The sequence below is a fragment of the Oncorhynchus nerka genome, linkage group LG21 (genome assembly GCF_034236695.1).
Source record: "Oncorhynchus nerka isolate Pitt River linkage group LG21, Oner_Uvic_2.0, whole genome shotgun sequence".
Classification (NCBI taxonomy): domain Eukaryota; kingdom Metazoa; phylum Chordata; class Actinopteri; order Salmoniformes; family Salmonidae; genus Oncorhynchus; species Oncorhynchus nerka.
The window spans coordinates 12,282,509-12,297,172 of record NC_088416.1 but is presented as its reverse complement, the minus strand read 5'-3'; the positions used below and the strand labels follow the sequence as shown (position 1 = coordinate 12,297,172).

The following is a 14,664-nucleotide window of genomic DNA, read 5'->3' as shown; positions in this document are numbered from 1 at the left end:
TTGGAGCAACGACAGTCCTTCGCAAATGCCACCGCATCGATTATATGCAACACAGGACACGCTAGATAAACTAGTAATATCATCAACCATGTGTAGTTAACTAGTGATTATGATTGATTGTTTTTTATAAGATAAGTTTAATGCTAGCTAGCAACTTACCTTGGCTTCTTACTGCATTCGCGTAACAGGCACGCTTCTCGTGGAGTGCAATGTAATCAGGTGGTTAGAGCGTTGGACTAGTTAACCTTAAGGTTGCAAGATTGAATCCCCAAGCTGACAAGGTATAAATGTGTCGTTCCGCCCCTGAACAAGGCAGTTAACCCACCATTCCTAGGCCGTCATTGAAAATAAGAATGTGTTCTTAACTGACTTGCCTAGTTAAATAAAGGTGTAACAAAAGAAATGGTCAAATAGGTGTACAAAAATACCGATTTCCGATTGGTATAAAAACTTGAAATCGGCCCTAATTAATCGGCCATTCCGATTAATCGGTCAACCTCTAGTCTTGAGAGTCAGGTTATAGATAAGCCAAACTCTTACTTTGCTGAGGCAGAATTTTAAGACATCTGATCATCTGCTTTATCATAGTAGTTGGAGTAAAGCAGAGATACTGGAATCCAGCCCTGGAAACCCACACATCTGCATCCTCGTCTTCTCTGCCAATGTTCGATTGACCTACTGCACTGGCAGGAGCGACGTGCCAAGGGGCTTACTGTACTCTACCACTATACTGTACTTGCTCAGGTTTATCCTAGTGCACACAGTCACACCAGTCCCAAACAATTTCAGACATTCAGGGGTTATTTGTCACATGTGCCGAATACAACACGTGTTCACCTTACAGTGAAATGCTTACTTACAAGCCCTTAACCAAAAATACTTTCAGAAGTTAAGAAAAAGTGATAAGTACATTTTTTTTTGAAAGCAGCAGTAAAATAACAACAGCAAGGCTATATACAAGGGGTACCGGTACAGAGTGAATGTGCGGAGGCACCGGTTAGTCGAAGTAATTGAGGTAATATGTACATGAAGGTAGAGTTAGTGACTATCCATAGATAACAACCAGAGAATAGCAGCAGTGTCAAAGTGCGTTCTGGGTAGCCCTTTGATAAGCTGTTCAGGAGTTTTATGGCTTGGGGGGGTAGAAGCCTTTTGGACTTAGACTTGGCGCTCCGGTACTGCTTGCCATGCGGTAACAGAGAGAACAGTCTGACTCCAGGTGGCTGGAGTCTGACAATTTTTAGGGCCTTCCTCCGACACCGCCTGGTATAGAGGTCCTCGATGGCAGGAAGCTTGGCCCCAGTAATGTACTGGGCCGTACACACTACCCTCTGTAGTGCCTTGCGGTCGGAGGCCGAGCAGTTGCCATACCAGGCAACCAGACAGGATGCTCTCGATGGTGCAGCTGTAGAAACTTTTGAGGATCTGAGGACCCATGCCAAATCTTTTCAGTCTCCTGAGGGGGAATAGGTTTTGCTGTGCCCTCTTCACGACTGTCTTAGTGTGTTTGGACCATGAGGTTGTCTGTAGGCCTGTCCCTATAGGCTGTCTCATCGTTGTCGGTGATCAGGCCTACCACTGTTGTGTCGTCGGCAAACTTGATGATGGTGTTGGAGTCGTGCCTGGCCATGCAGTCATGAGTGAACAGGGAGTACAGGAGGGGACTGAGCATGCACCGCCGAGGGGCCCCTGTGTTGAGGATCAGCGTGGCGGATGTGTTGTTATCTACCCTTATCACTTCGGGGGCGGCCCGTCAGGAAGTCCAGGTTTCAGTTGCAGAAGAAGGAATTTAGTCCCAGGGTCATTAGCTTAGTGATGAGCTTTGAGGGCACAATGGTGTTGAACGCTGAGCTGTAGTCAATGAATAGTATTCTCACATACAGTTGAAGTCGGAAGTTTATACATGCACCTTAGCCAAATACATATTAACTCAGTTTTTCACAATTCCTGACATTTAATCCTTGTAAAAATCCCCTGTCTTAGTTCAGTTAGGATAACCACTTTATTTTAAGAATGTGAAATGCCAGAATAATAGTAGAGAGTGATTTCTTTCAGCTTTTATTTCTTTCATCACATTAAAATAAAGTGGTGATCCTAACTGACCTAAGACAGGGGATTTTTACAAGGATTAAATGTAACTGAGTCAGGTTTGTAGGCCTCCTTGTTCGCACACACTTTTTCAGTTCTGCCCACAAATGTTCTATAGGATTGAGCTCAGGGTTTTGTGATGGCCACTCTAATACCTTAACTTTGTTGTCCTTAAGCCATTTTGACACAACTTTGGAAGTATGCTTGGGGTCATTGTCCAGTTCGAAGACACATTTGCGACCAAGCTTTAACTTCCTGACTGATTTCTTGAGATGTTGCTTCAATATATCCACGTAATTTTCTTTCCTCATGATGCCATCTATTTTGTGAAGTACACCAGTCCCTCCTGCAGCAAAGCACCTCCACAACATGATGCTGCCGACTCCGTGATTCACAATTGGGATGCTGTTCTTCGGCTTGCAAGCCTCCCCCGTTTTCCTCCAAACATAACGATGGTCATTATGGCCAAACAGTTCTATTTTTGTTTCAGCAGACCAGAGGACATTTCTCCAAAAAGTACAATATTTGTCCCCATGTGCAGTTGCAAACCTTAGTCTGGATTTTTTATGGTGGTTTTGGAGCAGTGGCTTCTTCCTTGCTGTGCGGCCTTTCAGGTTATGTCGATATAGGACTTGTTTTCTGTGGACATAGATACTTTTGTACCTGTTTCCTCCAGCTTCTTCACAAGGTCCTTTGCTGTTGTTCTGGGATTGATTTGCGCTTTTCCCAACAAAGTATGTTCATCTCAAGGAGTCAGAACGCGTCTCTTTTCTGAGCGGTATGACGGCTGCATGGTCCCATGGTGTTTATACTTGCCTACTATTGTTTATACCGATTAACGTGGTGCCTTCAGGCATTTGGAAATTGCTCCCAAGGATGAGGTCTACAATTTCTTTGAGGTCTTTGCTGATTTCTTTTGATTTTCCCACAATGTCAAGCAAAGAGGCACTGAGTTTGAAGGTAGGCCTTGAAATACATCCACAGGTACACCTCCAAATTATGTCAATTAGCCCATCAGAAGCTTCTAAAGCCATGACATCATTTTCGGGAATTTTCCAAGCTGTTTAAAGGCACAGTCAACTTAGTGTATGTAAACTTCTGACCAACTGGAATTGTGATACAGTGAATTATATGTGAAATAATCTGTCTGTAAACAGGTGTTGGAAAAATTACTTGTCTTGCACAAAGTAGTTGTTCTAGCCGACTTACAAGAAATTTGTGGAGTGGTTGAAAAACGAGTTTTAATGACTCCAATCTAAGTGTATGTAAACTTACAACTTCAACTGTACGTGATTGTAGTTTGTCTATTTTATTTACCATTGATTGTATGCTGGCTAATAGGACCGATGGAAAAGGGAGATTACCCGCTCGGCGTCAGATCCTTAAAAGGCACCCAGATCTACGTCCCCTATAGCTCTGTCTCTTTGTCCTGCGAATGATGAGGGCCTTGTCGGGCTTCTGAAGTAAATCCTTCCTGTCTGACTCATTGAAGAAAAAGTATTCCTCCAGTACGGGGTGAGTAATAACACACAGTGGCAGAAACATTATGTACAAAATAATTGTAAAACACACAATAGGTTAGGAGATCGTAAAACCGCAGCCATCACCTCCGGCGCCATTATGCAGAGTATATTTCTACCACTGTTTTTTGGAGTAGGCCTGTACTGTAGTGTAGAAAGCCTTGTGCTCTTTTTCAACCAGGCCCTCCCATATTAGACATCCCGTTTCCCTGTGTAGCACCATTGTGATGGGATGGGGAGAGAAAATGGTTTTGGCATCACGGAACAAAGGGCCTGGTTGAGGGACTTGGACTTTTTTGAACGCTTTGCTCTACCTCTGGGAGTGTGGAGAATGCCATCACTTTGAACAGGAATCCCCCAGTATGCAACACTGTTGGCCCACATCTTTTGAAAAAACGACTGGATTATCGAAATCTAGGTTAGTCTCACTGAAAGATGGGGCATTCCCAGTCCCTGTTTTGGTCTATCTAAATGTCCTACTTTGTTTTTATCATGGTTGGACATTAGCTTATAAATGGAATTAGATCTGGAATTCATTGATATAGGCTTAGCCTTCATTGAATAAGTCAAGCCTACATTGGGGCAAAAAAAGTATTTAGTCAGCCACCAAATGTGCAAGTTCTCCCACTTAAAAAGATGAGAGGCCTGTAATTTTCATCATAGGTACACGTAATCTATGACAGACAAAATGAGAAGAAAAAAATCCAGAAAATCACATTGTATGATTTTTAATGAATTTATTTGCAAATTATGGTGGAAAATAAGTATTTGGTCAACAACAAAAGTTTATCTCAATACTTTGTTATATACCCTTTGTTGGCAATGACAGAGGTCAAACGTTTTCTGTAAGTCTTCACAAGGTTTTCACACACTGTTGCTGGTATTTTGGCCCATTCCTCCATGCAGATCTCCTCTAGAGCAGTGATGTTTTGGGGCTGTTGCTGGGCAACACGGACTTTCAACTCCCTCCAAAGATTTTCTATGGGTTTGAGATATGGAGACTGGCTAGGCCACTCCAGAACCTTGAAATGCTTCTTACGAAGCCACTCCTTCGTTGCGCTGGCGGTGTGTTTGGGATCATTGTCATGCTGAAAGACCCAGCCACGTTTCATCTTCAATGCCCTTGCTGATGGAAGGAGGTTTTCACTCAAAATCTCACGATACATGGCCCCATTCATTCTTTCCTTTACACGGATCAGTCGTCCTGGTCCCTTTGCAGAAAAACAGCCCCAAATCATGATGTTTCCACCCCCATGCTTCACAGTAGGTATGTTGTTCTTTGGCTGCAACTCAGCATTCTTTGTCTTCCAAACACGACGAGTTGAGTTTTTACCAAAAAGTTATATTTTGGTTTCATCTGACCATATGACATTCTCCCAATCTTCTTCTGGATCATCCAAATGCTCTCTAGCAAACTTCAGACGGGCCTGGACATGTACTGGCTTAAGCAGGGGGACACGTCTGGCACTGCAGGATTTGAGTCCCTGGTGGCGTAGTGTGTTACAGCTCTTTGGTCTTGGCCATAGTGGAGTTTGGAGTGTGACTGTTTGAGGTTGTGGACAGGTGTCTTTTATACTGATAACAAGTTCAAACAGGTGCCATTAATACAGGTAACGAGTGGAGGACAGAGGAGCCTCTTAAAGAAGAAGTTACAGGTCTGTGAGAGCCAGAAATCTTGCTTGTTTGTAGGTGACCAAATACTTATTTTCCACCATAATTTGCAAATAAATTCATTAAAAATCCTACTATGTGATTTTCTGGATTTTTTTTTCTTCTCATTTGGTCTGTCATAGTTGAAGTGTACCTATGATGAAAATTACAGGCCTCTCTCATCTTTTTAAGTGGGAGAACTTGCACAATTGGTGGCTGACTAAATACTTTTTTGCCCCACTGTATATCACATCCCTCTATTTATTTGCAATTAAAGGCTCTGGCCTATATCATGCCCCTAAGTAACCTAAACCGGTAGAGATGAGTGGTGGTTTGAAGTGTAAGTCAAATCCACTTTATTTATTTATATATTGAAATGGGGAGGGCCGGAGTGGCAGCTATCATTGTCCTTAAGTGGCTAGAGAGGATACAATGTCATTTCTCATATAGCTAAGGTCCTAATGGAAGCAATACATAGATCAGGGCATGCAACGTAATAATTTTTTTTTTTTTAAAAATTGCAATCGGAAAACTAAAATTGACAATTCCTCCCCGTTTCAGGCAGTTTTTCAGTTTAGTGCCTAATGAAAGCAACTCGGCTGAACCCAGTAGAATTGTAGGGTCTGTCTGCCTGCCTTGGGGATTAGGGAGCCCCTGTCTCAATAATACTCGATCACTCATAAGGAGTGGATATGCTGTATATTCCCACAGCTATGAAAATCAGTCCGATGACTTAACACTGCTCCAGGCCAGAGGGGTTTAAGAGACCGGGTCAGTCATGTGAAATGATTCATTATAGTTCACTTCATTATGGTTTATGCACTGATTGATCCATGAGTCTCTGTACCCTTGTTTGAGGTCATGATTGACTGTCATGCACATTTTAATTTTTTTACTACTCTTCCAATGCCTCTTGAGATGCTATACCTTTATGCAACACATAAAGCATGTCAAATATGTAGCCTAATGCATGGCAAATGTGCATTGTACACTAAAGGATGCTTAGCCTACTGCAAAAGTACTAAATATCTCATCCTTTTACATTGACTTTTGTTGGATCTTATTTGACTGTGAGCAATTTCTTTGTATGTTGTACCTCAAAATGCTTTTTTTCTGTGCCCGTCTGACTGTCCCGACTTGTGGTTTGTGTGTTACTAGTGCACAAGGAACAGGCAGTCCAGTGGTACAAACGCGGAATCGCAGAGCTCGAGAGGGGCATCGCGATCAAGGTAGCTGAAAACGGTGAGTTGACTGTGCACACTTTTGCTGTATTTTGTATTCCCTAGGACCTATAGTGCAGATTTCCTGAACAACTCTGTTCCTGGAGAGCTAGTGATATGCAGGGTTTTGTTTCAACCTAGCATTAACACACATGGTTCAGCTAGTCGCGGTCCTGATTGAAGACCATGCTCAGCTGATTATTGTAAGCACCTAGTGTGTGGCTGCTGGGCTGGAACAAAAACCTACATATCCAGTAACTATAGGAGCGGAGTTGGAGACCTCTGCTATAGCAACAAACTAAAAATCAGTAGTGGAAAACAAGGAAGAATACAGCTATTTTACTAATAGATTTGTTTTGAATCTCTCTTCTCTTCCAGGCGAGAAATATGAACGTGATAAACGTCTACAGGCCAAGATGATCACCAATCTGATTATGGCAAAGGATCGCCTGGAGCTTTTAGGTAAGAATCGAGCATTTGGACACATTTGAAGGTCTTGCCTTCCGTGTCCACATTGATATGGCACCTTCTGAATGGCTACATGCATGTTGATTGTGTGACATTTGTTGTTTTTCGTCATGCTAGCTTAGAGACTGTTAGCTTTGTATGGACCGATTTCAGTGCCAACAGAAATTGTATTTTGAATTCCGTAATTTTGCATTTGTTGAAGGATATTGAATTTGAATGAAATACTTTTGAATTTGTAATGCACAAATTAAATCATTGATCTTGAATTTCCAGATTTGAAACTGAATTGAATGAATATTGCATTCAGTTTTAATATACAAATTCAATATTTGAATCAAATCAAATTTGAATTGTCACATGCTTCGTAAACAGGTGTAGACTAACAGTGAAATGCTTACTTACGGGCCCTTCCCAACAATGAATTGAAGAATAATAGGAAGAAAATAAAAGTTAAAGGAGGAATAAATAGACAATGAACAATGATAGCTCGGCTATGTACATGGGGTACCAGTACCAAGTGGATGTGCAGGGGTACAAGGAAATTGAGGTAGATACTGTATGTACATATAGGTATGGGTAAAGTTACTAGGCAACAGGATAAATAAGACTGTAGCAGCAGCATATGTGATGTTTGTGGCGAATATGTGCCTGTGTGTACGTGTGTCTTGGCGTGTCAGTGGCAGTACTGTATGTGTGATTTTGTGGTTAGAGTCCATTGTGTGTGCATAGAGTCAAGAAGAGTTAGTGCAAAAAGGGTCAATCCAGATAGTCCTGGTAGCTATTTGGTGAACTATTTAGCAGTCTTATGGCTTGGGGGTAGAAGCTCTTCGGGAGCCTTTTGGTCCCAGATTTAGCACTCTGGTACCGTTTGATGTGTGGTAGCAGAGAGAACAGTCTATGACTTGGGTGGCTGGAGTCTGGCAATTTTTAAGGCCTTCCTTTGAAACTGCCTGGTAGCACCAGCGAAGCAGCGTTACCCATGCAGAGCAAGGGGAACAACTACTAGAAGGCTCAGAGCGAGTGACTTTAGCTAGCCATTTCACTTCAGTTACACCAGCCTCATCTCAGGAGTTGATAGGCTTGAAGTCATAAACAGCGCAGGCTTGAAGCACAACGAAGAGCTGCTGGCAAAACGCACAAAAGTGATGTTTGAATGAATGTTTACGCGCCTGCTTCTGCCTACCACCACCGCTCAGTCAGATACTTATATGCTTGTATGCTCAGTCAGATTATATGCAACGCAGGACACGCTAGATAATATCTAGTAATATCAACAAACATGTGTAATTAACTTGTGATTGATTGTTTTTTATAAGATAAGTTTAATGCTAGCTAGCAACTTAACTTGGCTTACTGCATTTGTGTAACAGGCAGTCTCCTTGTGGAGTGCAACTAGAGAGAGGCAGCTCGTTATTGCGTTGGACTAGTTAACTGTAAGGTTGCAAGATTGGATCCCCCGAGCTTAATCGGTCGACCTCTAATTTTCATCCATATCGGGTGAACCGTTTAGAAATGATATCGCTTTTTGTACATAGTCACCCCATTTAAGGGGACCAAAAGTATTTGCTCCCATATTCATAGCACACAATGACTAACTACAGCAAGCTTGTGACTACAAACCTGTTGAATGCATTTGTTGTTTGTTTTGGTTGTTTCAGATTATTTTGTGTCTATCTGCTCTCTACCTTTCCTGGCTGGCTAAGTACCATGATGTTGTCTCTGGTTTTGAATCTGAATTTAGAGAGCTGAATTTGAATACATTTGAGAAGTTGAATATATGAAACTTTGATCAACTTTAAATTATAGTTTGCAAAATTACAATAGGAAAATGAATGCAATATATACCACATTGAAACTGAATGTAGAAATATTGAATTTGAATATTCAATTACATTGAAATTGAATTTTAAAACTGAATGAAATTATTCATTCCATTTGTGGATTACAAATTCAAAATTATTTAATTGAAATTAAATATCCAAATCCAGTACAATTACTGCTGGCACTAAAATCGCTCCATAGCTTTGTATCTCTTGGGGGGAAAACAACATGTAGGCCTTGTATACATTGAGTGTACAAAACATTTCCATGACAGGTGAATCCAGGTGAAAGCTATGATCCCTTATTGATGTCATCTGTTAAATCCACTTCAGTCAGTGTAGATGAAGGGAGGAAATGGGTTAAAGAAGGATTTTTCAGAGAGACATGGATTGTGTACATGTGCCTTTCAGAGGGTGAATTGGCTAGACAAAATATTGAAGTGCCTTTGATTGGGGTATTGTAGTAGGTGCCAGGCGCACCGGTTTGAGTGTGTCAAGAACTGCAACATTGCTGTGTTTTTCACTCTCAACATTCTTGTGTGTATCAAGAATGGTTCACCACCCAAGGGACATCCAGCCAATTTGACACAACTGTGGGAAGCATTGGAGTCAACACGGGCTAGCATCCTTGTGGAACGCTTTCGACACCTTGTTGTCCATGCCCTGACAAATTGAGGCTGTTCTGAGGGCAAAAGGGGGTGCAATTCAGTGTATATTCGCATACATACTTTTTGTATTGACATCACTTCCAAACTACAATGTGCTTTATGCACCAAAAGGGAGTAGGCCCTAAATTCTCCAGTACCTTTTTATTAAACCCGTAATGGACACCCCAAAACAGGATTTACTCCTTTAAATGACAGAATTAGTCAATTAGGGTAAAAATCCACTCAGTGGTCCCCCAAAGCTCTTTCAGAAGCTTCTCGTCATTCCACAGCTGGCTGTAACATTATCCTGAGTCATGTTCATCAGGCACCAAACCTAAGATAACAAACCTAGACTTGTCCAATAAGAAATTATCATTTTCCTTTTGCTTTGCAGAACGTTTTAAAACATTTCTCTAATGAACAGGACCCTACTCTTGGTGTTTTGATTCGTCCTGTTTGGAATTTATATAAATGTATTTTTATTTAACCTTTTATTTAACTAGGCAAGTCAGTTAAGAACAAATTTCTTATTTACAATGACGGCCTACCCCGGCCAAACCCGGACGACGCTGGGCCAATTGTGCGCCGCCCTATGGGACTCTCAATCACACGGCCAGATGTGATACAGCCTGGATTTGAACCAGTGACTGTAGTGACGCCTCTTGCACTGAGATGCAGTGACTTAGACTGCTGCGCCACTCAGGAGACCATATGGCTGCTATGTTTGGCTTTGCTGCCTAAGACACTGACAATCCTCTCAGCCCTACCCCATAGGCCTCTTTTTTTGGATGTGGCATGACAACTTCACTTAGGCACCCTCCCATTTAAAGAATCATGGCCCTTATCTTATTTGTTTAATATAATTTCCTTTTCTTCTCCTTTTCCCTCCCTTCTCCTATTCTGTTTCCCAATTTCGTTTTGTTTTTGTTGTCATTCCTGTTGTATAGCAAAGCTGTGTTCAGGGCCAGCTCAGAGAGACATCTATACAGAGAGCTCAAACCAGTCGTACCATAACGGGCATCTACGTTCAGGTGGGTGCTTACTGGGAATCTGCTTTCAGTTGTCATGACTGGTTTCATAAAAGTGTTGTTTTCAGGGGTGTCATTGTTCCTCATTATTCAGGAATTCCAGTTTTTCTGGCTTTATTCTCTTCATACATAATTGAAATTGATCTACCTCCAAACCTACTTTTCCTGTTTGTTCCTATTTCATCTTTGAATGCCAATGTACAGTAAGCTTCCTCCAAGTTAAGTGTTACCGATTTTATTTGTTTTACTCTTTCTGCTGCTTTGTTTGTGTATTTATCAATATGTTCTTCACACTGACACTGATGGCTACCTCAAACTACAGTCATATTTCTCTTTCATAGAAACACTGGTGGGTGTTTATCCAGCTTTGTCCAGTGACTACATGGACTTGACGTTTGAAGTCTGTTGGACCTGTTCAGATTCACACAGTCTAAGACTAAATCAGGCCTGGAGAATCATTATGCCTCTACTGAAGGGACATTAGCTCACACACAGCTTAATTTAAATGTCCTAAAACGACCATACTGATAAAATCATTGATCATTAATCTTGATTGTTCTAACAGTCTCCTTGCTCTTGGCAGTAAGTGGAGCTGTACCCAAAAAGAGGGACTACCTGACTACTCACTCCAGTCACTCCCTCCCACGACCAAAGCATACGGCAAAAAAAACCTTGGCGGCAGGCCACGGGGGCCACCAGCACTCCCCCAGCTTCAGTGGGCCCTCCAGCAGTCTCACACAGCACAGACCGGCCCCCCAGTCCAACAGCAACAAGGTGAGACACAGATTCTTTCCTCAACTAACTCCACATCTAGCCAAGAGTCCAGGGCCCATATTGATAGTGTCTCAGAGTAGGAATGCTGATCTGGGATCAGTTCCTCCCTGTCAATGTAAATTTGATTAATTATGCTCTGAACGGAATAACTGATCCTAGACTAGCACTACAGCCATGGACTATAAAATAGCTGGAATAAAAAAACGAATACTAAAAGAACATGTCCAGTCTATATCAATTTTTAATGAAAGGAAGACAAAATTAACACACTTAATAAAATAGGAGAATTTCCAATCATCATCACAAGAGATTAGCTTGTTTAAAATCGTAACCAAATCTGAATTCATGGTTATTTTGTTATAGGGTAAAGTGGGCTGTAAACCCACCACCACCACTCCCACATCTATGTCCCCACTGAAGAACAGGGACATGAAGAACTTGAAGAATGTGGACAGCAAGCTTGCCAACCTCATCCTCAGCGAGATCATAGACAGGTGAAAGGCAATGATTTGGAGTGTTATGTATTATTCACTGGACTTAAAGCATGTGCTTTTGCAAGGTGTCTCAGTTTGGAACACAATAGATGTTGACTGCTTGACCTGGGTCATGTTCAATAGGGCACACTTTTTATAATGTTTTGACACTGAAAAGTTCTGCCTGCCTGTTTCAGTCTGTCTTTGCTGCTTAATTTATACAACCCAGGCAGAGTTGAGTATGTCTTTATTTCTGTATGGGAAAGAGCACTCAGACCAGTCTTGTGTGTGTGTTCCAGTGGCTCATCAGTGAGGTTTGAGGACATTGCTGGCCAGGAGCTGGCTAAGCAGGCCCTACAGGAAATAGTCATCCTGCCTGCACTGAGGCCAGAGGTGAGATTGAAGAGGAACAGCAATTCACTGGACAATGGAGTGTATATGGTAGTCTTTTCACAGGCTGTTATGGGCAGCCTCTTACAAAGTATCACCTCTCAGTAACATCGTCAGTAAAAATGTTGAGCAGCAACTGTTAGTGTGGGCAGTCCTAACATAATGGTCTGTATTTTTTTGTTCTGTTGATTTAACTAGGCAAGTCAGTTAAGATCAAATTCTTATTTACAATGATGGTGTCACGCCTTGGTCTTAGTATTTTGTGTTTTCTTTAATTATTTGTTCAGGCCATGGTGTGACATGGGTTTATTGTATTGTCGTATTGGGTTTTTTGTAGGCATTGGGATTGTGGTTGATTAGGGGTGTGTCTAGTATAGGCTTGGCTGCCTGAGGCGGTTCTCAATCAGAGTCAGGTGATTCTTGTTGTCTCTGATGGGGAACCGTATTTAGGTAGCCTGAGTTTCACTTTGTATTTCGTGGGTGATTGTTCCTGTCTTTGTGTAGTGTTCCCCAGATAGGCTGTATTAGGTTTCACGTTCCGTTTGTTGTTTTCGTATTTAATAGTTATTTCATGTATCGTTCCGTTTTTCTTCATTAATGAAACATGAGTAACCACCACGCTGCATTTCGGTCCTCTCTTTCAACAAACGAAGAACGCCGTTACAGATGGCCTACAAAGGTGTCTCAGAGTATGAGTGCTAATCTAGGATCGGTTTTGACTTTTCAATCATAATGAATAAGGGGGAACCGTGGATACGAGCAAATGTGTTCAAGCTTTATAGGAGGGAATTTTTATTTTGTAGCACCAGTGCACAAAAAAATAATATGCCCGCTAACAATTGTTGTAATGATTAGGCTTTGTTGTACCACTTTGTTTCCGTGTGCCAAAGCCAGCGCTTCGGTTGCACCATTACTACAAAGACAGTGTCTAGCCCAAACCGTTCGATAGTTGTGACCATATTACCGGCGCTATGTTTTTCTCCCTTCTGTTGCACATTGGCGCTGCAGCTGGATGCATCTCCATTGGTGGGCTGCATTTTACATTCTAAAACACAAGCCATTCTAAAACTATTTGTGGGCCATTAACGCCTTGTTCAGTCATGTTACGACAACAGTGGTAGGCCTGATTACCAACAATGATGAGCCCTGGTAGAGTGGTGCCAGGATTATTTGTATGGGGTCGCAGTGGAGAAGGTCAAAAGCTTCAAGTTCCTCGGCATGCACATCACTGACAACCTGAAATGGTCCCTTCACACAGACAGTGTGGTGCGGAAAGCACGACAGCGCCTCTTCAACCTCAGGAGGCTGAAGAAATTTGCCTTGGCCCCTAGGATCCTCATAAACTTCGACAGATGGACCATTGAGAGCATCCTGTCAGGCTGTATCACAGCCTGGTACGGCAATTGTGCCATCCATGGCAGTGCGATGAGCCCAACACATCACCCGGTAGCACACTGCCTGCCCTCCAAGACATCTACGGCACCTGGTGTCACAGAAAGGCCAAGAAAATCAAGGAACTCAGCCACCCGAGCCACGGCTTGTTCACCCGTTACCATCTAGAAAGCGGAGACATTACAGGTGTATCAAAGCTGGGGCCGAGAGACTGAAAAACAGCTTTTATCTCCAGGCCATCAGACTGTTAAACAGTCACCACTAGCTGGCCTCCGCCCAGTACCCTGCCCTGAAACTTAGTCACTGTTCTAGCTGGCTACCACCAGGTACTCAAGACTGCTGCCCTATGTACATAGTCATTGAACACTGGTAACTTTAGTCATGTTTATGTACTGTTTTACCCACTTCATACTGTATGTATACAGTAAATGTTAAATCAGCCTATCAGAATCAATAAATTACTATGTATTGCTCTGTAATTTTGAACTTCAGGACTATGAAAAAGTGCTGAGTAGATGTTTTTTTTCCAGTTGTTTACAGGCTTGAGGGCTCCAGCACGAGGCCTTCTGCTCTTCGGTCCTCCTGGCAACGGAAAGACGATGCTGGTGAGTGTGGTGCAGTGCCATGTGGTATTGGCAAGAGACCGAATGAGAAATGATTAGGAGAGTGAGTCTTGGTTAGGCTCACAAAGATCACAAGTGATCATGATATAACATAACAACTGTCATAGAAAATGCACAAAACGATGCATTTGTAAAATCGTTATAATACAAGACTAATAATTAATATAAACAGTGGATATAGTCCTTTCACTGGAGTAGCTGGTTGAGACATCCTCTAACTACAAGATGCTTTGTCCAAGAGTAGAGTTGGTTTAGGTCTAAGTTTGTAAGTACATTTTATATGGTAGTACTTTGACAGTAGAGTACTATGACCGATGGCACAGAATGATGTAAGGATAGGCTAAATCTGTGGAAATGTATATTTTGTGTTTTTTTTGTCATACAACATTGCATTAGCCATTATGAATGTAGTTTAGCCATCATTCATGTACTCTAGTATGTACTCAATCTCACAAAATGTGTCTGACCTGCATTAAAACAAATGGTGATTCTATAGAGCAGGAATTTGGATATGTTATCAAATTTAAAACAAAGCGAACAGAAAAATATTGGATTTAAGGATTATAGAGCA

At 41.9% G+C, this 14,664-nt stretch overlaps 1 protein-coding gene across 3 annotated transcripts in view; it reads left to right on the top strand.

Moving 5' to 3' along the window:
* Window positions 1–14,664, top strand: part of LOC115103925 (spastin-like) — a 34,101-nt gene that overhangs the window by 3,194 nt on the left and 16,243 nt on the right. For 2 of the 3 annotated variants that reach the window (XM_029624988.2, XM_029624990.2), the window contains exons 2-8: window positions 6,417–6,500; window positions 6,857–6,940; window positions 10,361–10,444; window positions 11,025–11,215; window positions 11,579–11,709; window positions 11,988–12,081; window positions 14,001–14,075. In XM_029624988.2, coding sequence (XP_029480848.1) covers window positions 6,417–6,500; window positions 6,857–6,940; window positions 10,361–10,444; window positions 11,025–11,215; window positions 11,579–11,709; window positions 11,988–12,081; window positions 14,001–14,075 — 743 coding nt within the window. The remainder of the gene's footprint in view (window positions 1–6,416; window positions 6,501–6,856; window positions 6,941–10,360; window positions 10,445–11,024; window positions 11,216–11,578; window positions 11,710–11,987; window positions 12,082–14,000; window positions 14,076–14,664) is intronic. The other variant, XM_029624989.2, reaches the window with a different exon arrangement.